Below are 26383 nucleotides of genomic sequence, written 5' to 3'. Positions count from 1 at the left end.
GGCACTAACGCCGGTGGTGATGAAGTGCTTTGAGAGGTTGATCATGGAGCAAATCAACTCCTACATCGACAAAAACCTGGACCCACTGCAGTTCGCGTACCGCCACAACAGATCAACGGTGGATGCGATCTCGCTGGCCCTCCACTCCGCACTGGACCACTTGGACAACAAAAACTCATATGTCAGGCTGCTATTCATTGATTACAGCTCGGCGTTTAACACAATCATCCCCTCCAAACTGGTTACCAAACTCGCAGAACTGGGTCTCTGCGCATCCCTCTGCAACTGGATCCTCGACTTCCTCGTCCACAGACCACAGTCTGTTCGTATTGGTGGAAATGTGTCAGCCTCAATAACAATCAGCACGGGAGCACCTCAAGGCTGCGTGCTCAGCCCCCTGCTGTACTCACTCTATACCCATGACTGCGTAGCGAACCACAGTGCGAACTCCATCATCAAGTTAGCTGACGACACCACTATTGTGGGGCGTATCACTGATGGGGATGAGTCAGAGTACAGAAGAGAGATCGAGCAACTGTCCATATGGTGCCAGCGCAATAACCTGGCCCTCAACACCAGCAAAACCAAGGAACTGATTGTGGACTTTGGAAGGAGTAGGAGGGGGACCCACAGCCCCATTTATATCAACGGGTCGATGGTTGAAAGGGTCAAGAGCTTCAAATTCCTGGGCGTGCACATCTCTGAGGATCTTTCCTGGTCCGAGAACACTAATGCAATCATCAAAAAAGCACATCAGCGCCTCTACTTCCTGAGAAGATTACGGAGAGTCGGATTGTCAAGGAAGACTCTCTCTAACTTCTACAGGTGCACAGTCGAGAGCATGCTGACCGGTTGCATCGTGGCTTGGTTCAGCAATTTGAGCGCCCTGGAAAGGAAAGGACTACAAAAAGTAGTAAACACTGCCCAGTTCATCATCGGCTCTGACCTTCCTTCCATCGAGGGGATTTATCGCAGTCGCTGCCTCAAAAAGGCTGGCAGTATCATCAAAGACCCACACCATCCTGGCCACACACTCATCTCCCTGCTACCTTTAGGTAGAAGGTACAGGAGCCTGAAGACTGCAACAACCAGGTTCAGGAATAGTTACTTCCCCTCAGCCATCAGGCTATTAAACCTGGCTCGGACAAAACTCTGATTATTACCAACCACTTTCTGTTATTTGCACTATCAGTTTATTTATTCATGTGTGTATATATTTATATCATGGTATGTGGACACATTTATCTGTTTTGTAGTAAATGCCTACTATTTTCTGTGTGCTTAAGCAAAGCAAGAATTTCATTGTCCTATACAGGGACACATGACAATAAACTCACTTGAACTTGAACTTGAGGTTAGAAAGGGAATACGCCCTGTCCACGGGCACCCTGAGGGAGTTCCAGGATCGCAGGGCTCCGCATGGTGCAGAATGTATCCTCAATAAGGATTGTATCATAATTGTATAACAGTTTATTATGAATATATGTTTGTATTGTATTATGGTGGTGGGTTCTGGCTTGTTTTATTGTAGTGTGAATATTATTTTTTAATAATTGAATGCATTTTTTTGGGAAAAAAATAAAAAATGATATAGCACATGGAAACAGCCGAGAATAAATATCAGGCCTCTCAAAAACAGGAGATATAAAAATTCTAACAAAACAATTATGCAACAGCATTGTTTCAAGAAATAATAACGAAAAATGCAATATATCTGGGAAGATGAGATGGTTAATGTCCGTCCCTAGACTTTACATAATCACTCTTTTATTACTGTTTAAAGAAAATCTTTTTAAATGTTTGTGAAAGCACACTAAGTAAGGTCACAGCCAAAAGTCAATATGGCGCATTGTTGTATCTATATTGGAAGACCCTGAAAGGCATTTTAAGTCAACATAGTCAAATTAGTTTTAAGTAGAGTTGAATTCTCTTATAACTGAATTTCTATTATTTTTCTGTTTTACCAAGCTGTCAGTTTTTAATCAAAGTTTGGTTAGTTGTTTCTTGATGAGGTGTCATTTTGATAGAGCAAACAAAATTCTTCCATGAATAGAATTTCCAAACATAGGAGTTGCATTTTGTAAACAAATTAGAAAATTTAACATTAATTACTCCAATCCTATTTTAATTGTGTTTTGCCTCACTTGGCAGAATCTGATATCTTATTAGCGATCAGTACACATAAAGCAGTTTCTTACCATGATCATTCATATATTTTTTAGAACAGCTACCACTATTAAGTGCCCACAGAGCTAATTTCCAATTGAGGTGGAGTTAAGATAGCCAAAGTATCAGTAAATCTTGTATCACAAATCGTTCTAATGTAACAACGTTCTGCCACGTGAAGCTTGCTTGACTTCATAATGCAAAATTTTGCAAGGGTGCAGCTCGTTTTAAATGAGGACATTATCAAGAAAAAAAACGGATTTATTTTTCTCGGTGGAATCCCAGAGATATACAGATACTTATACATCTTGATGCTACAGGAAGCTGAATTAATTTAATCTGAAGGCTCGCAACAACAGACGCATGCTGAAATTGCACTCAGGGCTTGGGCTCTCATTCTGATGAGCATGTTTCTGAGGAACAGGTTTGCCAGTATTATACACAACTATTGACCCTTACACTTGCTGCTGTTATTGTAGTTATGTGACATGTGAGTGTGGATTTTGCATATTCTCACCGTAGGGAGTGTGGATTTTGCATATTCTCACCGTAGGGAGTGTGGAGTTTGCATATTCTCACAAAAAAATAGTTCCGGTAGTGCTGCGACTCGGCTGCCTCGCCTGCAGCTGGTTGGTTGTTTCAACTTTTGTTGTTGTTTTTAGTATGTCCAAAAGTATGTTTTAGTGTTTCTCTGTATGTTTTGTGTGGGGGGTGGTGGGGGGGAATAGGAGGAAACCGTTTTTCAGGCATCTACCTTGATGGAGAGGCGACTTTCTTCCAAGTCACTTCTTCGCCCCCCTCCTCGCGTCCTTACAGCTGCTTTGATATGGCCTTTCCTGGAGTCGAGCCCAGAGCTTCAGCGACGGCGCAACGGGACTTTAACATCGCGGGCTCAGAGCTTCAGTGGCGGCATAGCGGGGACCTTAACGTCGCGTAGGGCGGGCGACCCGTTGCAAGGGGTCGCCAGAGAAGCACTCCGACCGCTGGCCTGTGGCCTACAACATCTTGGAGCCTCGGTCTGTGTAGCTTCTGGCGGCAGGCGTGGAGCGGACCTTCCATCATGGAGCGGGCGATCCCTCGCCGGGGGTCGCTGGAGAGGAGCTCCGACCGCCGGCCTGCGGCCTACAACATCTGGAAGCCGCGGTCTTCGGTAAGGAGGTGGCCGACTGGGAGCTCCGGGCCGTGGAGTGTGTTCGACCTGTCCCGATGTCGGCGTTCCAACCATCCCGACCAGAGGGCTTGAAAATCGGGCCGTCTGTTGCGGCGACTACAGAAGGTCAATGCCCCGACCATTGGTGAACAACGGAAGAGGAGGAGGACTGTATGATCCGTATTGCCTTCCACCACAGTGAAGAATGCTGAATTATGTTGTGTATTGTGTCCTTTTTTAATTGTAACGCTGCAAGGTAAATTATATTTCAATGCACCTTATGGTGCATGTGACAAATAAATTTGAACTTGAACTTGACTGCGTGAGTTTCCTCCATGTATTCCAGTTTTCTCTCACATCCCAAAGATGTGCAAGTTGCTGTTTAATTGGCTGCTGTAAATTGACTTTGGTAGAATATGGAGGTAGTTGATGGAAAAAGAGGGTGAACTCTTACTTCCTTCACTGGTGTCCGTCTTCGCGTAGCGAGAATAAAATATTTCAATGGGTTGTCATGTGATATGCTTGATTAATATATATAAGCATCTGGAAAAACAGGGTCTGATTAGGAACAGTCAACATGGATTTGTGCCTGGAAGGTCATGTTTGACTAATCTTCTTGAATTTTTTGAAGAGGTTACTCGGGAAATTGATGAGGGTAAAGCAGTGGATGTTGTATATATGGACTTCAGTAAGGCCTTTGACAAGGTTCCTCATGGAAGGTTGGTTAAGAAGGTTCAATGGTTGGGTATTAATGGTGGAGTAGCAAGATGGATTCAACAGTGGCTGAATGGGAGATGCCAGAGAGTAATGGTGGATGGTTGTTTGTCAGGTTGGAGGCCAGTGACTAGTGGGGTGCCACAGGGATCTGTGTTGGGTCCACTGTTGTTTGTCATGTACATCAATGATCTGGATGATGGTGTGGTAAATTGGATTAGTAAGTATGCAGATGATACTAAGATAGGTGGGGTTGTGGATAATGAAGTGGATTTTCAAAGTCTACAGAGAGATTTATGCCAGTTGGAAGAGTGGACTGAAAGATGGCAGATGGAGTTTAATGCTGATAAGTGTGAGGTGCTACATCTTGGCAGGACAAATCAAAATAGGACGTACATGGTAAATGGTAGGGAATTGAAGAATGCAGGTGAACAGAGGGATCTGGGAATAACTGTGCACAGTTCCCTGAAAGTGGAATCTCATGTAGATAGGGTGGTAAAGAAAGCTTTTGGTGTGCTGGCCTTTATAAATCAGAGCATTGAGTATAGAAGTTGGATGTAATGTTAAAATTGTACAAGGCATTGGTGAGGCCAATTCTGGAGTATGGTGTACAATTTTGGTCGCCTAATTATAGGAAGGATGTCAACAAAATAGAGAGAGTACAGAGGAGATTTACTAGAATGTTGCCTGGGTTTCAGCAACTAAGTTACAGAGAAAGGTTGAACAAGTTAGGGCTTTATTCTTTGGAGCAGCAGAAGGTTAAGGGGGGACTTGATAGAGGTCTTTAAAATGATGAGAGGGATAGACAGAGTTGACGTGGATAAGCTTTTCCCACTGAGAGGAGGGAAGATTCAAACAAGGGGACATGACTTGAGAATTAAGGGACAGAAGTTTAGGGGTAACATGAGGGGGAACTTCTTTACTCAGAGAGTGGTTTTATCTTCACTTCCCTGGTTCCTTTCTCGTCCTTCATAAACATTGGCTATTTGGATAATGCCATTTTATCTTCACAGAGATCACCCTAGCTCTCGCTGCTTCCTCTCTGTCATTTGGTCCCTCATAAACATTGGCCATTTGGTTTATGGCATCTTACTTCAAAGATGTGACTAGCTCTTTCTCTCTGCTTGTCCCTTGGGAGACAATGTTATGGTGTTTATTATCCCACACACCCGCAACCTGAGGCAAGCCTAATTTGAGACTAAATATAAGCTGTAAGCTAGCCCAGAAACCTATTTAATATCTTCTTATATTTTTAACTAAAATTCAGCTTCATCAGTAACATGAGGGGGAACGTCTTTACTCAGAGAGTGGTGGCTGTGTGGAATGAGCTTCCAGTGAAGGTGGTGGAGGCAAGTTCGTTTTTATCATTTAAAAATAAATTGGATAGTTATATGGACGGGAAAGGAATGGAGGGTTATGGTCTGAGCGCAGGTATATGGGACTAGGGGAGAATACGTGTTCGGCACGGACTAGAAGGGTCGAGATGGCCTGTTTCCGTGCTGTAATTGTTATATGGTTAATATAGCTAAAATAGTCAATAAATAGCACTGTGTCAATAGACAATAGGTGTAGGAGTAGGCCATTCGGCCCTTCGAGCCAGCACCGCCATTCACGGTGATCATGGCTGGTCATCCACAATCAGTACCCCGTTCCTGCCTTCTCCCCATATCCCTTGACTCCGCTATCTTTAAGAGCTCTATCTATATCTCTCTTGAAAGCATCCAGAGAATTGGCCTCCACTGCCTTCTGAGGCAGAGAATTCCACAGATTCACAACTCTCTGTGTGAAAAAGTTTTTCCTCTTCTCCGTTCTAAATGGCCTACCCCTTATTCTTAAACATGCTGTTAGCCATAACATTATCTACCCTCCAATCCACAGGAGCTGATCCTGAATCTGTAGAACATTGGAAAATTATCACTAATGCGTCCACGATTTCTAGAACCACTTCCTTAAGTACCCTGGGATGCAGACCATCTGGCCCAGGGGATTTATCAGCCTTCAATCCCATCAGTCTTCCCAACACCATTTCCTGCCTAATGCAAATTTCCTTCAGTTCCTCCGTCACCCTAGGTCCTCTGGCCACTAGTACATCTGGGAGATTGTTTGTGTCTTCCTTAGTGAAGGCAGATCCAAAGTACCTGTTCAACTCGTCTGCCATTTCCTTGTTCCCCATAATATATTCACCTGTTTCTGTCTTCAAGGGGCCCACATTTGACTTACCTAATATTTTCCTCTTCATATACCTAAAGATGCTTTTACTATCCTCCTTTATATTCTTGGCTAGCTTACCTTGGTACATCATATTTTCTCCCTGTATTGCCTTTCTAGTTATCTTCTGTTGCTCTTTAAAAATTTCCCAATCCTCTGGCTTCCCGCTCTTCTTTGCTATGTAATACATCTTCTCTTTTATTTTTGCACCTTCCTTGACTTCCCTTGTCAGGCACGGTCGCCTCTTATTCTCTTTAGAATCTTTCTGCCTCTTTGGAATGAACTGATCCTGCACCTTCTGTACTATTCCCAGAAATACCTGCCATTGTTGTTCCACTGTCACCCCTGCTAGGGTATTTTTCCAGGCAACTTTGGCCAGCTCCTCCCTGTCTGGCTGTGAGGTATGCAGCCATGTTAATTATGTGAAAGTAGGGTACAGGATATGAATGCAAGGTAAACATCTGAATTAAGGGAGGGACTCAAATAGAGAAAGCTAGTGGACAGTGTGTGAGGCAGGAGGCAGAGAAGGGAAGCACTCAGACTCAACATGTAGGGGGGAAAGAAGAAAACAATAATAAACAGAGAATAAGAGTTGGTGGGGTTCTTAAATGGGTGAGCAGAGAGACAGAGGGGTGTAAAATGGGGGTAGAAGCAATAGGTAGCAAGGTGAAAAGTAAAAGTGGCAGGCAGACAAATCCAGGGCAAAAATCAAAAAGGGCCACTTTTCAACATAATTGTGTAAGGGGTAAGAACGTTGTAAAAACAAGCCTGAAGGCTCTGTGTCTCAATGCAAGGAGCATTCGTAATAAGGTGGATGAGTTGAATGTGCAGATAGCTATTAATGATTATGATACAGTCGGGATCACGGAGACATGGCTCCAGGGTGACCAAGGCTGGGAGCTGAACATCCAGGGATATTCAATATTCAGGAGGGATAGACAGAAAGGAAAAGGAGGTGGGGTAGCGTTGCTGGTTAGAGAGGAGATTAACGCAATGGAAAGGAAGGACATTAGCTTGGAGGATGTGGAATCAATATGGGTAGAGCTGCGAAACACTAAGGGGCAGAAAACGCTAGTGGGTGTTGTGTACAGGCCACCTAACAGTAGTAGTGGAGTTGGGGATGGCATCAAACAGGTAAAACAGTTATAATGGGTGACTTCAATCTACATATAGATTGGGTGAATCAAATTGGCAGGGTTGACGGTGGATATGCAATGGAAGGCATTCAAAGACTGCATGGATGAACTACAACAATTGTTCATCCCAGTTTGCCAAAAGAATAAATCAGGAAAGGTAGTACATCCGTCGATAACAAGGGAAATCAGGGATAGTATCAAAGCAAAAGATGAAGCGTACAAATTAGCCAGAAAAAGCAGCCTACCAGAGGACTGGGAGAAATTCAGAGACCAGCAGAGGAGGACAAAGGGCTTAATTAGGAAAGGGAAAATAGATTATGAAAGAAAACTGGCAGGGAACATAAAAACTGACTGCAAAAGTTTTTATAGATATGTGAAGAGAAAGAGATTAGTAAAAACAAATGTAGGTCCCTTGCAGTCAGAAACAGGTGAATTGATCATGGGGAACAAGGACATGGCGGACCAATTGAATAACTACTTTGGTTCCGTCTTCACCAAGGAAGACATAAATAATCTGCCGGAAATTGCAGGGGACCGCGGGTCAAATGAGATGGAGGAACTGAGTGAAATCCAGGTTAGCCGGGAAGTGGTGTTGGGTAAATTGAATGGATTAAAGGCCGATAAATCCCCAGGGCCAGATAGGCTGCATCCCAGAGTACTTAAGGAAGTAGCTCCAGAAATAGTGGATGCATTAGTGATAATTTTTCAAAACTCTTTAGATTCTGGAGTAGTTCCTGAGGATTGGAGGGTAGCTAATGTAATCCCACTTTTTAAAAAAGGAGGGAGAGAGAAAACGGGGAATTACAGGCCAGTTAGTCTAACATCGGTAGTGGGGAAACTGCTAGAGTCAGTTATTAAAGATGGGATAGCAGCACATTTGGAAAGCGGTGAAATCATTGGACAAAGTCAGCATGGATTTACAAAAGGTAAATCATGTCTGACGAATCTTATAGAAATTTTCGAGGATGTAACTAGGAGAGTGGATAGGGGAGAACCAGTGGATGTTTTATATCTGGACTTTCAGAAGGCTTTCGACAAGGTCCCACATAAGAGATTAGTATACAAACTTAAAGCACATGGTATTGGGGGTTTCAGTATTGATGTGGATAGAGAACTGGCTGGCAAACAGGAAGCAAAGAGTAGGAGTAAACGGGTCCTTTTCAGAATGGCAGGCAGTGACTAGTGGGGTACCGCAAGGCTCAGTGATGGGACCCCAGCTATTTACAATATATATTAATGATTTGGACGAGGGAATTGAATGCAACATTTCCAAGCTTGCGGATGACACGAAGCTGGGGGGCAGTGTTAGCTGTGAGGAGGATGCTAGAAGGCTGCAAGGTGACTTGGATAGGCTGGGTGAGTGGGCAAATGCATGGCAGATGCAGTATAATGTGGATAAATGTGAGGTTATCCACTTTGGTGGGAAAAACAGGAAAGCTGACTATTATCTATATGGTGGCCGATTAGGAAAAGGGGAGATGCAGCGAGACCTGGGTGTCATGGTACACCAGTCATTGAAAGTAGGCATGCAGGTGCAGCAGGCAGTAAAGAAAGCGAATGGTATGTTGGCATTCATAGCAAAAGGATTTGAGTATAGGAGCAGGGAGGTTCTGCTGCAGTTGTACAGGGTCTTGGTGAGACCACACCTGGAGTATTGCGTACAGTTTTGGTCTCCAAATCTGAGGAAGGACATTATTGCCATAGAGGGAGTGCAGAGAAGGTTCACCAGACTGATTCCTGGGATGTCAGGACTTTCTTATGAATAAAGACTGGATAGACTCGGATTGTACCTGCTAGAATTTAGAAGATTGAGGGGGGATCTTATAGAAACTTACAAAATTCTTAATGGATTGGACAGGCTAGATGCAGGAAGATTGTTCCCAATGTTGGGGAAGTCCAGGACAAGGGGTTACATGCTTAAGGATAGAGGGGAAATCCTTTAGAACCGAGATGAGAAGAACATTTTTCACGCAGAGAGTGGTGAATCTCTGGAACTCTCTGCCACAGAAGGTAGTTGAGGCCAGTTCATTGGCTATATTTAAGAGGGAGTTAGATGTGGCCTTTGTGGCTAAAGGGATCAGGTGGTATGGAGAGAAGGCAGGTACGGGATACTGAGTTGGATGATCAGCCATGATCATATTGAATGGCGGTGCAGGCTCGAAGGGCCGAATGGCCTACTCCTGCACCTATTTTCTATGTTTCTATGTTTTTATTAGTAGAAATTATTGCCAAGGGAGTCATGGCCAGTTCAGTAGCTCAGCTGATACTGGTTGTGCAATAGCAAGATATGGCAGTTAAATGTATTTTCACTCATCATCATGTTCAGTTGTACAAGAGGGCATTGAATCTCTTGAGGAATAACACCAGGTTCTAGGAACTAAATTGACTTTGTTTGTTATGCCTATCAGTACCCACTATCTTATCAACATGTGTCTGGAAAGCCTTCTATCCTACAAACACAGGGCATCTTTTCCCCGATTCCACCTTCTTCACCAAGACCACAGCTAACACTGGAAATTCGGTTCTCCTATGCTTTCTCCTATGATCAGTCTTCACTGTACAATTTTGAAGTCATATTCTATTTTATTTATTTATAAACAGATTCACAATATACATGCAAGTCCTAAACCAGTGTACACACATATTCCAAATACTACAAACTCCCAGCTTTAATCCCTCTCAAATGAATGTATCACAATCCTTGTTTTTCTGTGGGCAACTCTGTTGGCTCTGCAGTAAAGTCTTAAACTTCTATTTTTTTTACTATTACAGTCTCTTCTACCTCCCAGAGTTAGATATATTCACTGATTGCTATGAAATCAGTGGACTCGCAACTCAATAAAGATCTAAAAATTGATGTTGGTTGACAAGTAGTTTTCCAATGGATGTAATTGATTGTCCATTATTGCCAGGGGGACTATATTGTATTTCTTTTATTTTCATGTCATCATGATATGTTTGCCCATAGCTTTGTCAGCTAGTCCTGGAATCACCCCATTTAATTGTAAACTAATGCCAGAAATATCTTCAGAGCTGCTTCTGCACCGCTACTTAAACTTCATTGGCCCTGTTACAAAACCTAGTTAGTATGTGATAATTGGGCTTCTGTTAGATATGGTGAAGCTACAGCAGCAAAATGAGGAAATACTTACTCATTTTTACAAACATACTTACAAATTTTAATGAGCGGTCGACAGTCGAGTGATGGCCTTCAGATTTCCACTCTTATAATTTGATCATTTTGTTTTCAAAACAATTTTGTAAAGTAAATTCAAGATCAAGAGTTTCTTCTTGTTGCTATATGGCTGACTTGAAACTATTTGAAACAATTGTACCTTGTAAAATAGTTCATCTGTGTTTTTTGTATTATCGTCTATATACATTCCAAAGTTACTTCCAACTGTTTCCCTGTCAGAAAATCAGATTTTGAAAATGTACTACTTCCAACTAGTGTTGTGCATATAGTTAGGTGCATGATATTTTACAAAGCAAACAATTTGGAGGATTATTAAAAAGAAAGCTAGGAATACAACTTACTTGCATCTAAAGGTAGATTTATATATACTTAAGGGGTATAATTGTGTTTTTCAAATTATATCAATCAATGCTGTTAGGGATGTTCCTTAAAATGTGCTGCTCAGCCCACCTCATATGTTATAAATATGCATTTCGTATAAGATGCCTTTCATAAAATTCAATTCACCATAGGTTTGACCGAATATTAAGCACCCGATCGATACTCAGGGCTATTTAAAATGTGCTGCTCAGCCCACCTCATCTTCCTAAATATGTAATGGCCTGCTAAGTGTTACTTTAATGTTCATTTGTACATTTTCATTTACAATCATTAAAACTTTTAAAATATCACGTTTCTTACTGGGTGGCAATAAACAGCATTTTCAAAAGCTTTCGATCAGTTTATAGCAGAGCTTAGGGCACTAATAAACATCTGTTTCAATCAAATGCACAGTTGAAGACCTTACTGAGTAACGTATTGCTGGCGCAATGGGCTTACAGACTGCATCTTTATTCCTTTTGTTGTTAGGCATTAACCTATTAAAGTAAAGAGCATTTTTAATGTCACGAGTATTGTGAATAATTGTAATTTTGATACAGTCAGACTGGGAAGTTCTTTTAAAGTAATTTGTGGTAACATGGAGTTGGTCCTATTTACACTTCTGAAGAGCATCTGATAGGCTTTGTCAGTACTGTTGGAGCAATTAAACCTAAAATCAATAGCAGACATTTGTCTTGTTTATTACCATTCTTTCTGCTGGATTAAACTCATCAGTTTAGTGCCATTTTGTTTTATTGCTGAGCCAGGCCCCATTATTTCTGCAGGTACAGTTGAGATATTTAGGTACATGTCCAATACTTTGAGTGCAACATTGAGAATGAAATATTTGAAGACTACCTGTCACATTCTATGTCACTATTATAATATACTAAACAGTATATCTGCTAAGTGTCTTTATTTAAATTAATTTTATGGAAAGATGAGATGACGTTTTGTATCGTACACTTAATAATTCTTTTATGTGACATTCAACTATTTCTACTTTTATAAATTTGAAAAGATTTTCACATCAAATTACACCACAATTCATATTGAGCTTTTCAAAAATCATCACTGCAGTATTGTTAATTCCATAACATAAATAAAAATTAAAAACACTTCATGTTAATATTAGCAATAGAGCACTTGAGTAACCATTTAATGACAGTCAAAATGGCCAAAGTCCCATATTTGTTATCCAAAGTTGAATACGGAAGAGGAGGTGTGATTCCAATGCATGTCTTATTTCTAATACTTTTTAGATCTGGTTGGAATTGAATGTGAATTTTGAGAGTCTTAGGAAATATTTTATTCATTCCATTTTTTGGTACATTTCCCTTTATGAGGTTACGCTACATTAAAAAAAAAAGATATTTTGTTTACAATGCTTTTTCAGTAAACTTTACCTGTCATGTATTCTCTGTTTTTTAATGACTATTGTCATACTGATTTTTAAAAAGTGCTCCAGAGTAATTGTAAACTTTCAAATGGCCAACTGGTGGAGCTGCTGATCCCCTCCATTGAGGGCTCAAGACATTTTGAGGCTTGAAGCTCACTGGAGTACATATCGCCAGCTTCCCAAATGAGATACTCACATCCACGACATTTTCAATCACTCACTGGCCCAGGGTGTTGTCCCCACTTGCCTCAAGACATCAACCATCGTGCCAGTGCCCAAACAGTCAGCCACAGGGAGCCTCAACGATTTCCGCCCAGTGGCACTCACCCCTGTCATTGCTAAGTGCTTTGAGCGGCTAATCTTGGCTCACCTCAAAGCCAGCCTCCCCCCCACACTGGACCCCCATCAGTTTGCCTACCGGGCCAACAGGTCTACAGAGGACGCCATATCGGCGGCCCTACACTCTGCCCTGACCCACCTGGACAACAACAACTCCTACATCAGGTTGCTGTTCATTGATTTCAGCTCCGCTTTCAACACTGTCATCCCCGCCAGCTTGATCACCAAACTCAGCGGGCTTGGCATCTCCACCTCCCTCTGCAACTGGACACTGGATTTCCTCACCAACAGACCACAGTCTGTTAGGGTCAACAACCTCACCTCCACCACTATAACACTGAACACCGGCGTGCCACAGGGCTGTGTGCTCAGCCCTCTCCTCTACTCCCTCTTCACCCACGACTGCATCCCTAAGTACGGATCCAACGCCATCATTAAGTTTGCTGACGACACCACGGTGGTAGGACTGATCAGTGACAACGATGAGTCAGCCTACCGAGAGGAGGTCCAGCACCTGACAACCTGGTGTGCCAATAATAACCTCGTCCTCAACTCCAAGAAGACGAAGGAACTTATTGTCGACTTCAGGAAGGTCAGAGGGGCAGACATACCCCATCCACATAAACGGGACTGAGGTGGAGCGCGTCTCCAGCTACAAATTCCTCGGGGTACACATCTCGGAGGATTTGTCCTGGTCCCTCAACACCTCCAAGCTGATCAAAAAGGCACAGCAGCGCCTTTACTTCCTGAGGAGGCTCAAGAAAGCCCACCTGTCCCCCCAGATCCTGACCAACTTCTACAGGTGTACCATCGAGAGCATCCTGACCGCCTGCTTCATGGTATGGTACAGCAGCTGCACTGTTGCGGACAGGAAGGCACTACAACGGGTGGTGAAAACCGCGCAGCACATCATCGGTGCCCCGCTCCCTGCCATGGATGCCCTCCACCGAAAACGGTGTCTGAAACGAGCTGGGAAGATCATTAAAGACCCCTCCCACCCCAACCATGGACTGTTTGCCCTCCTCCCATCAGGGAGGCGGTACAGGAGCCTCAGGTCTCGTACCAGTAGGATGAGGAACAGCTTCTACAATCATACCGTCACATTGCTGAACTCGGAGTCCCGCCGATAGATTCCTCCGGTCCCTCCATCCCCATTGTTTAATTATTCTGTATTTTTTATTATTCTGTATCCTCTTTTTTTTTTTTTTTAATTTTTATATTGCACTACTACGGACTGACGCAAAACTGCATTTCGTTGTACCCATACTCAGTATTTGTGCAATGACATTAAAGTTGAATTGAATTGAATTGAATTGAATTGAATTTCAGATATCTTAGAAAGTAACCTGGTTAACAAAAATCTAGGATCAGCTTCAGCATGGCTGCAGACTGCAATATTTTGGGGGAGTTCAGAGAAGCATTGCTGCTTCTCTTGTTCCAGACACCACTCTACCCCTAAAACATAATCAGAGCTTCTTACTACTAGCAACATAAGAAAGTTCTAAATGCATAAGAAATAGAAACAAGAACAGACTGTCCAGACCTTTAAGCCTCTTGTGCCATTCGTCAAGATCACGGCTAATTATTTGTCTTAACTCCATTTTCATGCATTATCCCTATATCCTTTAACTTCCTTAATATGCAGAAATCCATCAATTTCTGTTTAGAATAGACTCAATGATTGGACTTAAGTAGCCCTCCAATATGGAAAATCCTAAAGATTCTTCCCTCTCAATGTAAAATTATTTCCCTTTATCTCAGTTCCTAATGACCTATCCCTTTTGGGACATGTTCCAAGACACAGTGAAGAATTTTGTTTTGTGTACTGTCTTGGCAAATCATACCGTACATGAGGTCGTGTAGTGTAAAAAAGAAAATAGGTAGAGTGCGGACTATAGTTTTACAGCTACAGAGAAAGTGCAGATTAAAAAGAAGTGTGGGTGCTGCAACAAGGTTGATTGGAAGAACGGGAATTCATCATTAATATATGAAAGGTCAGTTCAAGAGTCTGATAACATCAGGGAAGAATCTGTTTGTGAATCAGTTGGTACGTACTTTCAACATTTTGTGTCTTGGAAGGGATATGGGAGAAGAGTGAGTGACTGAGATGTGAGTGGTGCTTGATTATGTTGGCCGCTGTGCTGAGGCAGTGTGAACTTTAGATGGTGCTCATAGGAGTGAGGGAGACTGATTTGCATGATGTACTGGGCTGCGTTTACAATTCCCTGCAATTTCTTGAGTCTTGAGCAGAGCAGTTGCCATGCCAAGCAATGATGCAACCAGATAGAATGCTATATGGTGCGATTCGTGACTCTTTAATATCCATCCCGCTTCCATGGTGTCATCTGCCAACTTGTGAATAGAGTTAGAGCAGAATTTGGTTGCACAGTTGTGAATGTATATGGAATGTCGTAAAGGACCTAGAAACTGCCTTGCAGAGTAGTGATATTGAGGATTATTGTGAAGAATTCTTTGTAGCCTATCCTTACTGATTGCATTTTATCGGTCAAGAAGTCCAGGATCCATTTGTGGAGCGGAGTGCTGAGACCTAGCTCTATGAATTTCTAAATGTGTTTGGTTGGAATTTGGATGTTGAAGGCAGAGCTACAGTCAATAATCATGAGTCTTCCATTGGTGTCCTTGTTCCAGGGAGAAGTGTAGGGCCAGGGCGATGGCATCTACCATGGACCTGTTGCACAAATAGTGAATTGCAATGAATCCAGGCCATCTGCGAGGCTGGAATTGATGTGCATCATGACCAGCCTCTCAACACTTCATGATGGTGGACGTTAGAGCCGTTGATCAGTAGTCATTAAGACATGCTAGGATGTTTTTCTTTGCCACTGGGATGAGGGTTGTCTTCTTAAACCACAGATTGAAGTATGGAGAAGTTAATGATACCCACAAATACTTCTGCTAGTTGTTGCCTGCAGATTTTGATAACATGGTCAGAGATTGTGTAGGGGTCAGTCCCTTTTCACAGGTTCTCTCCTGGGAAGGCCAATCTCCAACAGTGACCGTGAGTACAGGTGCACCCAAGGCAGTTGTGGTGGATTACATTATTCCAGCAACCTGCTTTAGTTTAGCTTAGTTTAGAGATATAACATTGATATATGCCCTTTAGCCCACCAAGTGCATGCCGACCATCGATCACCCATTCACATTAGTTCTATGTTATCCCACTTTCTCATCCACTCCCTACATGCTAGGGGCCTTTTTACAGACCCATTAACATACAAAACGCACGTCTTTAGGATGTGGGAAGAAACTAGAGCACCCGGAAAACACCCACATGGTCATGGGGAGAATGTGCAAACATATCCAACATCAGGCTTGGCTCTTCTGCTGCAGAACTGGAAAGCCACCGAGCCTGGTCCCTGCTCTCCCAGAGGACTGGAGAGGAGGGATTCAAAGTCGGACACAGGATCGCTATGCAGACCAGCTGCGAGAGACAGCCCAGTGCCTTGACAGTGGAGGGGGCCGCTGAAGGACCTGTAGCAGCCTGGGGAACGGCTAGATGAGACGCCACTCCAAGAGGCCTAGCACGTGAACCATTAGCGGCATGGTGCAGTGGTGGACGACACCAATGGCCACACTTGGCCAGGCCGACTCTGCAATGCCACCAGGACAATGGGCCTTCATGGTCAGGTTAAGAACGGTACACCTATAACAACTGGGACTTGAAAATGGCACCAAATCTGGCAACTGTCTATACTGTCTCAGTGTACGGCTGCTTGTACTGTATCTGCGATGCTTATCTAAGATGTATCTAAGTGCTTATGTACTGTGATACGTACTGAAGTATACAAAAATGAATTTCACTGCACCTCAGAGTCAAATAAAATGCCATTGAAGCAAGTTACGCACAGACAACACCAGCAGTCAGAGTCGAACCCTGCTTTCTGCAATTGTGAGGCAGCAGCTCTATCAGATGGGACACTATTCAAAATGTGCATAGACCTTGTCTGGGAGGAACACACTGCTGAATCTGCCTGAATTCCGTTTGTAGTCCATCATAGCATGAAAACATTGCCAAAATCAATAGCTATCTGTGTGGTTAGTTTGGGACTCTAGCTTGGTCTGGAATTGTCTCTTGGTGTCCCTGATGGCTTTGCGAAGGTCCTACCTGTATTTCAATATGCAATTCCCCATGAAAATGGACTGGCTAGAAAGAAGTGGCAAGCCTGTGATGGACTGGGGTTGTTCACCATTCTCTGTAGGTTAGGGCAGTCAAAACCTGAGCAGTTGCCCTACCAAGTTGAGGTGCATCCTGACAGAATACTTTTTGTAGCGCAACTGTAGAAACATAGAAACATAGAAACATAGAAATTAGGTGCAGGAGTAGGCCATTCGGCCCTTCGAGCCTGCACCGCCATTCAATATGATCATGGCTGATCATCCAACTCAGTATCCCGTACCTGCCTTCTCTCCATACCCTCTGATCCCCTTAGCCACAAGGGCCACATCTAACTCCCTCTTAAATATAGCCAATGAACTGGCCTCGACTACCCTCTGTGGCAGAGAGTTCCAGAGATTCACCACTCTCTGCGTGAAAAAGTTCTTCTCATCTCGGTTTTAAAGGATTTCCCCCTTATCCTTAAGCTGTGACCCCTTGTCCTGGACTTCCCCAACATCGGGAGCAATCTTCCTGCATCTAGCCTGTCCAACCCCTTAAGAATTTTGTAAGTTTCTATAAGATCCCCTCTCAATCTCCTAAATTCTAGAGAGTATAAACCAAGTCTATCCAGTCTTTCTTCATAAGACAGTCCTGACATCCCAGGAATCAGTCTGGTGAACCTTCTCTGCACTCCCTCTATGGCAATAATGTCCTTCCTCAGATTTGGAGACCAAAACTGTATGCAATACTCCAGGTGTGGTCTCACCAAGACCCTGTACAACTGCAGTAGAACCTCCCTGCTCCTATACTCAAATCCTTTTGCTATGAAAGCTAACATACCATTCGCTTTCTTCACTGCCTGCTGCACCTGCATGCCTACTTTCAATGACTGGTGTACCATGACACCCAGGTCTCGCTGCATCTCCCCTTTTCCTAGTCGGCCACCATTTAGATAATATTCTGCTTTCCTGTTTTTGCCACCAAAATGGATAACCTCACATTTATCCACATTATACTGCATCTGCCAAACATTTGCCCACTCACCCAGCCTATCCAAGTCACCTTGCAGTCTCCTAGCATCCTCAAGAGAACTTCCTGGACATACTGAATCTTCTTGGATGTCAAAGAAAGTGAATACACTGATGTGTTTTCTTCATCACCATATCAGTGAGAAGGGACGAGGTTCCATTGCTGGTGATCAGGATGCCTAAGAACTTGAAGCTGTTGACCATATTTACAACAGCTTAGTTGATGAGGGCAGAATTATTTTCTATGTCCACCTCCTCGTTTCCAGCAGCTGAGTCAGTTAATAGCAGAATCTCATTCAAAGATTTTTTGATTCAGAAATGTGCTAGTGAATTGCCTGTGCAACATATTTGTTCAACTAATTAATGCATGTAATTTACTGATCAGTTGATATGTGGTAAATAGTGATGGAAGATAATCAATCACGGTCACAATCACAATAATATTTTATTAGCCAAGTATGTTTTGCAACATACGAGGAATTTAATTTGCCAAGTCAGTCATACAAATAAAAAGCAACAGAACACACAAACACATTTTAACATAAACATCCACCACAGAGACTCCACATTCCTCACTGTGATGGAAGGCGAAATAAAGTTCAATCTCTTCCCTTAGCTCAATCTTTTCCCTTTAGCAGTAACCTACCAGGAAAATCAGAAAATCCTAATGGGCCTGTCTCATTTAGGCGACTTTTTAGGTGACTGCAGGAGACTATGCAGTCGCCACATGTTCGCGGGTGGTTGCCGGGGATTCGCCTTCCTGGTCGTGAGGAGTTCCCTATTCTGGGAACTAGTCGCGGCCTCATTATGGTCGCCGCAATTCTTTTAACATGTTGAAAAATTAGCGGCAACTAGAATGAAGCCGCCATGGAGAGTAGCGAGATTTCTCGTGCCGTAGGTGGGTCGCCAGGAGGTCCTAGTGGGTTGCCAGGTGGTCGAAGGTTCTCATAGGTTGTAGCCGGTGCTGACCGGTGAATTTCATTGGCTCATTGGGGAAAAAAAGGAAGCAGTAGTTTTCAGATCCAAGGATAACCGACCGGTAATGTTAAATGTCCGCCGAGCTTCACAGCCGTGTATCTCTGGCTTCTTAAAAGTTGTCTCCACTCCTTCTCCCCCCTCTCCCTCCCCTCTTTTAAAGGACTTACCATACAATGCGCTTTAGCCATCTTAATTACAGCGCCAACCTCCCTGTTCATCGCGGTGTGTGTCTGTATCACATTGGCTTTGCACCTTGCGAGACAGCGCACCCCCGCTTGCCCTGCCCCCCGCCTGCATAACTGGCTGTTGAAGGAAGCGATGTGTGTGTTGTGTGTGTGTTCCACTCTGACAGTCGCCGTCCCAGTTGCCGATTTTTCAGGCAACTGCCGGCAACTTCACACTGGCAGTGGACTGAAAAATCGCCTAAGTGGGACAGGCCCATAAGAATTCTGATTGTACAAGAACTTAAATAATATTCCGATAGAAATATTTGAGATTATGCTTGATATACCTTGGTAATGATTGTGGAAATATCTGCTAAATTCAGGAAGTTTTATTGGCACGTTTTCCATAACAGAACTCCCACCACTTACAGCGTTTCACTCGTGCTTGTTGTTCCACATGGAGAACCTTTCCTGATCTTAATAAATCCCCAGAGTAAATATACCTGGTGATTACAACAGGTGGATTAAATGATACAGTGTGCTGGCTTCTTCGGAGCTAAAGGTACTTCAGCTTAGTTCTAGTGGAATGCCTAAGAAACAGTAAAACCTCTATTAAAATGATGGCACCAAGCTGGCTTTCCAGCCAGCATTTGTATGAGTACTATCTGTTCCAAAATGCCATGGAAATCAGAGTCAAATAATAGAGAGTTATGGGGAGAGAATTGGGGAATGTCATGGAGGGAAGGGCAAGTCCTTGAAATAATTTAAACAAAAGGATAATACATTTAAGTGGGAGTCGTTAGGAGTTGAGAGCCAATGTAGGTCAATGAGAACAGGAGTGATGGATAAGTGGAACTATTTCGCAAGTTGGATGACGAGGTTAAGAATTCAGTATCTCTATTCCCTGAGAGGAATTTAAATTAGATAGCAATGGAAACTGGTGCTGGAGATCGTGATGTGCAATGGACCTGGGACATTTGACCTAGTGCAAGTAGCATGCAAATTTCCTGTTGGCTAATCATTAATATGATTACCCATTGAGCTAATAGCAGTATTAACTTGATTTGTGCATCAACAAGGGTGCTGAGAGTGACCTCTGTTTTAGGAATGACAAGTGCTAGCTGAAGCTAGCTTGCGCTTCTGAAAGCCAGCATGCATCTCTTACAGGAGACACACATCATACCTTCACAATTAGTAGGATGTGATTGTAGCAACAATTCTGACCTGTTAATACAGTCATGACAGAATAGGGGCTCCATGCTTTTCTAATGCTGCATGGAAGTGTTGATCGAGGAAGTTGGAAAAGGGAAAAATATCCTATATTTGTGGGATTGTTTAGGTCATTGAAACTTGAGAGAGTAGCTCACGAGACTAATGTTTGAAGCAACATATAACAGTCTGTGATTAATCTCAAAATCCACTCTGCCAATTTCTGCAGGGCTTCCAAAAAGAGGTGTATGCAATCTGAAGAAGGGTGTCGTCTCAAAATGTCACCTATCCATGTTCTCCAGAGATGCTGCTTGCCCCGCTGAGTTACTCTAGCACTTTGTGTCTTTTTGTGCAAACCACCATCTGCTGTTCCATGTTTCTGCATGTAGTACAATCTTTATTTGGCAGTGACAAGGATCTGCTCTGACGTTTGGTGTGTTAGTATGGCTTTCTTTGTAAGCAAGGCACCTCCTACGTTCAAAGATAAAACTTTCCCAGAAGTCAAGATATATCCTTGTAACTCAGTTACCATCCACTTTTTTTTCATCATAAAGGGTCAGACATATGATATATCAGATTGCCACATAATAATAATTGTAACTGTTGCTCAGATACCATGAACTGACCAAAATGATATACAGGAAGGTCCACCAACTGCACAAGTTCATTTAAATCTCTGTTCAACAAAGTGAGTGTAGTCAATGGCACTCTGCACCATAGGAAAGCTTGTATCACTCCTTGTTCTCTAGCCAGTTAGGATGAGATAGATTCAACACTCTGAGACCTTTTCATAAGCAGCAGCAAATGGCGCCAATTGTTGTCTTCACTCTCACTGGTCTGGTATTCTGTACAGATCTCTGTAGTTGTGGTCGCAACAGGCATGGTCTATTGAATTGTGGCTACCTCATTCATTATTCCCAGCCCAAATGGATGTACGAGAATTGCCTGATGAATACCCTTGAAGGATAAAAGCTTCCCCTCCCTCTCTCTTCAAACAGTTAGATCCGCTTTGAACAGCTGGATCCTAGCTTATTCTTTCTGTTATGTTGCACTCTGAGGGAATTGGTAATTAAATCACCACATCAATACAATACAATACAATACAATTTATTGTCATTTGAGCCTCAGTGAGGCTCAAACGAAATTCTGTTTCCACAGCCATACAAACAAAGACAATTTCCTAGACATACACACAATTTAATTCACACAAACATCCATCACAGTGAACCCACTGTGATGGAAGGCAAAGTCTTTTCTCTCACCTGTTCTCCATGTCTCTCCCGATGTCCAAGCCCCAGGCGGGCGATGATAAGTCCCACGGCCATTTTAGGCCGTGCCGGGCGATTTACGGCCCCGCTCCCGGTCTAAATGTCACAAAGTTGGAGCCCCCGGCGGGTACTGTAATGTCCCACGGCCATGAAGCCGTGCTGGGCGATGTACGACCCCGCTCCGGGTCGTTCCAACCCCGCGACACGGGCTGGAGAAGTCGCGTTGCGGGAGCTCCGGGAAGCGGTCTCTCTCTCCCCCCCCCGGACCCGCGAGCTCCCGATGTCCCAGTCCACCGGACCTGCGGCTGCGGCGCTGGAGCCTCCGAGCCCCAGGAGTCGAGTCGCAGCAGCGAGCCACCACCGCTCCCCACGCTCCGAGGCCGGCCAGCCCCACGATGGTGTGTAGCCCGCAGCTCCGCAGCTCCTCAGTCTCCCGAGCCCCCGGGTCGTTCAGGTTGGAGGCCGCTCCACGGTGCTAGGCCCCAACGACAACGGAGACCCGACAGGGAAAAGGTCGGGTCTCCCGGACAGGGAAGAGATTTTAAACGGTTTCCCCCTCCCCCCCCCGCCCCCCACATATACACATTTAAAACTAGTATTAAAAAAACACCAACACTACATTTAACTAGACAAAAAAAAAAAAAAGACAGACAGACAGGCTGTAGGGGCTGCTGAAACGGGTGAGTCGCGCCGCTAATATAATTTACCAATTGCCAAGAAAACTTTAGAAATGGAAGTTAACGTACCAGAGATGACAGATGGCACAATGGGCTAAGTGTTCGTCTGGCAACCGGAAGGTAGCCGGTTCGAATCCCGCTTGGAGTGCATACTGTCGTTGTGTCCTTGGGCAAGACACTTCACCCACCTTTGCCTGTGTGTGAATGTGTGTGAGTGATTGGTGGTGGTCGGAGGGGCCGTAGGCGCAGAATGGTAGCCACGCTTCCGTCAGTCTGCCCCAGGGCAGCTGTGGCTACAGAAGTAGCTTACCACCACCGAGTGTGACTGAGGAGTGAATGAATAATGCGATGTAAAGCGCCTTGAGTATTAGAAAGGCGCTATATAAATCCCATCCATTATTATTATTAGAGAAACATCTCTATATAGTGCATAAGCTTCTAATACTTCTGGAATTCATAAACACAAATTGAATATAGGCAACACTGTGAGTAATTGATGGGCACATTAAGTAGGCGGGGTGCAAGAGGCATGATCATCCAACTGCTCAAATGTGTTTAGTTCTGTGAGGGAAACGCATGGCATTTTCTACATCATTAGCGTTCAACTTGATGAAATTGACAAAGTCAATGTGGTAGTATGAACAAAGCCACAATCTACCTGTACCTGATATTTCTTGGCACTATTATCCTTCCCAAGATGAAACTGGGACAGCTTGTATGTCGAATCTACGCCCACATGCCAAATGCATTATTTGATGCTTGTACTGCCTAAAACACCAAGCAACCACATTTCTCTGATAGAAGTTTTTATACTCAATGTCTTTGACTATAAATGGCAAGTTCTAATAGATGAGTCCAACCAGGAAATAGAAGCTATGTTAAGGAAAATAAGGTTCTTCTTACAAACAGTAACATAAAATTTTGGCAATTTTCTAGGACAAGCTTGCTTCAGCACTTTTGGAAAATGAGGCACGAGCTTCACAGTATATGCAACTGCAAGGAACGTACCTTGAAATGAAAGATAAACTCGCAAATATCTACGATGACAGACTGAAGACAGAAGAAAGCATCAAAAATTATCTACAGGTGATTAGAACAACAAATTATAAAGACATTGGAAAAGAATAATTAGTTATTATTTTGCAGAATATTGGATGTTTTTTTGTTATCTTTTCGGTATCTGCCAAACAGATGTAAAGATAGAAAAATGTTGTTTCTGTGAAACTATATGGTTGCCTTACAATTGAAGAGTACCAAACAAACAAACACTAGTCAAATTAACTTGAAAATGTAATTTATTTACTACCTTATCATGCTCTCAAAATACACAAATGATTTGCTTTTGAAATCTAGCGCATGTTGTAAGACATGCAAATTCAGTGATCAATTTTGCCCAGCACAACAAAGTTTGGCAAGCATTAAAAGAGAAGAGCAATTAGTCCATCTAGTTTTGGCGCAACCTGGGGAATATTTGACTAGAGCATTAGAACTCTTTAACTTCCTCTCCTCTATGTGAGGTCTCTGTCTATCTCCAGAAATGGATATAGGTTATTTCTAGAGCAGGGTAACTATGAAGAGGGGGAAAACAACGAGAATGAAGAAGTAAAAGGTAATGCAAAAAATAATAACAAAAAAGATATAAAATTTAGAATTTAATAGTTGTAAATCACTAACAAAATGATGCCATAAACTGATTTATTTAAGTTACTTTTTTTTACCTGATGCCTGCATTGGAAGCTAAAAGATGGCCATCACTTTAAATCCCTTTTTGATTTTATACCCCTTTGTACACCAAATGTAATAACACACCCTGGCAGCAAAGCTGGACATCATGGGCATCTGTGGACGGCCTTTTCTTACATAACCAACTTTACAAAAGCAGCTTGCAATAATAGGAGCAAAACTCATCGATGCTTCACAGAGGCATGATCAGAAATGAAGGCGGAGATAATAAATGGCTTGACATCCATTGTTACAAGGTTTGTTACATTTTGCATATCCCTAACCAGTCTGAAGAAGGGTCTCGACCCTAATCATCCATTCCTTCTCTCCAGTGATGCTGCCTGTTCCGCTGAGTTACGTCAGCTTTTTGTGACTACCTTAGGTTTTATGGAGGGTTTTGTAGGATGTGTCAGTGGGAAGGCAACAAGCCTCCTGGAGTTCAGAGCCTGGATAGAGTGCATGTGGAGAGGATGTTTCCACTAGTGGGAGAATCTACAACCAGAGGCCATAGCCTAAGAATAAAGGGACCTTTAGAAAGGAGATGAGGAGGGATTTCTTTAGTCAGAGATTAATGAATCTGTGGAATTCATTGCCACAGATGGCTGTGGAGACCAAATCAATGGACATTTTTAAGGCAGACATTAAGAGATTCATGATTAGTGAGGGTGCCAGGGGGTATGGGGAGAAGGCAGGAGAATGGGGTTGAGAGAGAAAGACAGATCAGCCATGATTGAATGGCAGAGTAGACTAGATGGGCTGAATGGCCTAATCTTCTCCTAGAACTAATATATTTACGAAGACATATAAATATGTGGGAACTTTAATATGGAGGTATAAACTTTAATTAGAAGGGCACAACAACCAAGGACGTACACGCCACTGGGGATTAATGGGACTACTGTGGATAGAGTGAGCAGCTTTAAATACCTGTCCACATCACTGAGGATCTGACATGGACAACACACACTGCCACACTGGTGAGAAAGGCAAGGCAGCGCCTTTACCACCTCAGGCAGCTGAGGAAATTCAGAGTCTCTCTGAGGATCCTCCAATCCTTCTACTCTGGTGCTGTAGAAAGCATCCTGTCCGATCTCACCAGGGCGTAAATACTGTTGCATCCTCTTTTTTTAATGTAAGTACTGGTTCTGTTCTGTTCTGTTGTTTTGCACAATCCCGCAAGCATTGCCACTTTCATTTCACTGTACATCTTGCATGTGTATGTGACAAACAAAGTTGACTTGACTTGATGTTGTTGAGAACCAATGCAGTCACAAAGTACAGGAGTGATGAACTTGGTGGTGATTATGAAATGGCCAGCAGAGTTTGAATAAAATGTGTATTTGAACTAGCCTGGATAACAGTGAAATGGTCAAGCCTGGTGGCAAAAAGAGCTTTGACAAAGATTTTAGCAAATTAATATATTAAGGAAGGGACAGGGTTGTGTGATTGTCCTGAGCTAGAAATAGGTGACGTATGAGTGGAGTTTGCACATTCTCCCAGTTTCCTCCCACATCCCAAAGACAGACATGTTGGTAGGTTAATTGTCACTGTAAATAGTCCCTCGTGTGTAGGAAGTGAAAGGTTCAGTGGAAAGTTGATGGGAGAATACAATAGGATTAATATGGTATACAATTAGTGTAAATGGTTACCTGATGCTTCCTGTCTCTGTGATGTGAAACGATTACTTCATTTGAACAAACTATGTCAGTGGTGTGGATAGACACAAAATGCTGGTGTAACTCAGCGGGACAGGCAGCATCTCCAGATAGAAAGAATGGGTGGCGTTTCAGGTCAAGACCCTTCTTCAGATTGAGGGGAGGGGGAGATACAGAGATATGGAAGGGTAAGGTGTGAAAATGAGATATCAAAGGGGACAAAGTTCAAGAAAAATGTGGATTAGATCATTGTTAGTTTGGGAAAGAAGACAACGAGGCATATAAAGATAAAATGTAATCAGAAGGGCAGTCAGACTGGTTGGAAAACTAGGATGGGAGGGTAATTTACGGGAGTCTGACATCAGTGGCTTTACTCTTTGAGATTTAACTGCAGGAAATTGAGGTTCATCCAGAACTGGGTGGTTAACAAGCTACCTGTAATCTTGCAGATGAAACCTGAGGTCAACATCTTGAACTAACTGCATTGCATAGTAACATGTAGGCAACTATTCCTAGTGAGGAATCTACTCAAAATATTCTGTGTCACCCATTAAATAAAAATGAACCAAGCAAAAGCATCACAACTTGAAAATGATTGGGACTAATATGTTAGGTAACATTAAAGGTTGCAGAAGTTATGAAGGACCAGGAAGAATGGTGCAATATCTTATAGTTAGAGAAAATGTCCTTGATGACTTTAGAGTCATACAGCGTGGAAACAGGCCCTTGAGCCCAACTTGACCAACTTGCCACGTGTACACTAGCCCTATCTGCCTGCATTTGGCCCATTTCCCTCTAAATCTATCCTATCCATGTACCTGTCTAAATGTTTCTTAAACGTTGCAATAGTACCTGCCTCAACTACATCCTCCAGCAGCTCGTTCCATACACCCACCA

The 26383-nt window shown here is 43.1% G+C and overlaps 1 protein-coding gene across 2 annotated transcripts in view; it reads left to right on the top strand.

The window, feature by feature from the left end:
* Positions 1–26383, top strand: part of ccdc178 (coiled-coil domain containing 178) — a 266960-nt gene that overhangs the window by 182730 nt on the left and 57847 nt on the right. For both annotated transcript variants that reach the window (XM_033019675.1, XM_033019676.1), the window contains exon 18: positions 23046–23195. In XM_033019675.1, the coding sequence (XP_032875566.1) occupies positions 23046–23195 (150 nt within the window). The remainder of the gene's footprint in view (positions 1–23045; positions 23196–26383) is intronic.

Source organism: Amblyraja radiata, chromosome 4 (assembly GCF_010909765.2).
Source record: "Amblyraja radiata isolate CabotCenter1 chromosome 4, sAmbRad1.1.pri, whole genome shotgun sequence".
Lineage (NCBI taxonomy): Eukaryota > Metazoa > Chordata > Chondrichthyes > Rajiformes > Rajidae > Amblyraja > Amblyraja radiata.
The sequence above is the reverse complement of the archived record's forward strand: the minus strand, read 5'-3'. Positions and strand labels throughout refer to the sequence as shown.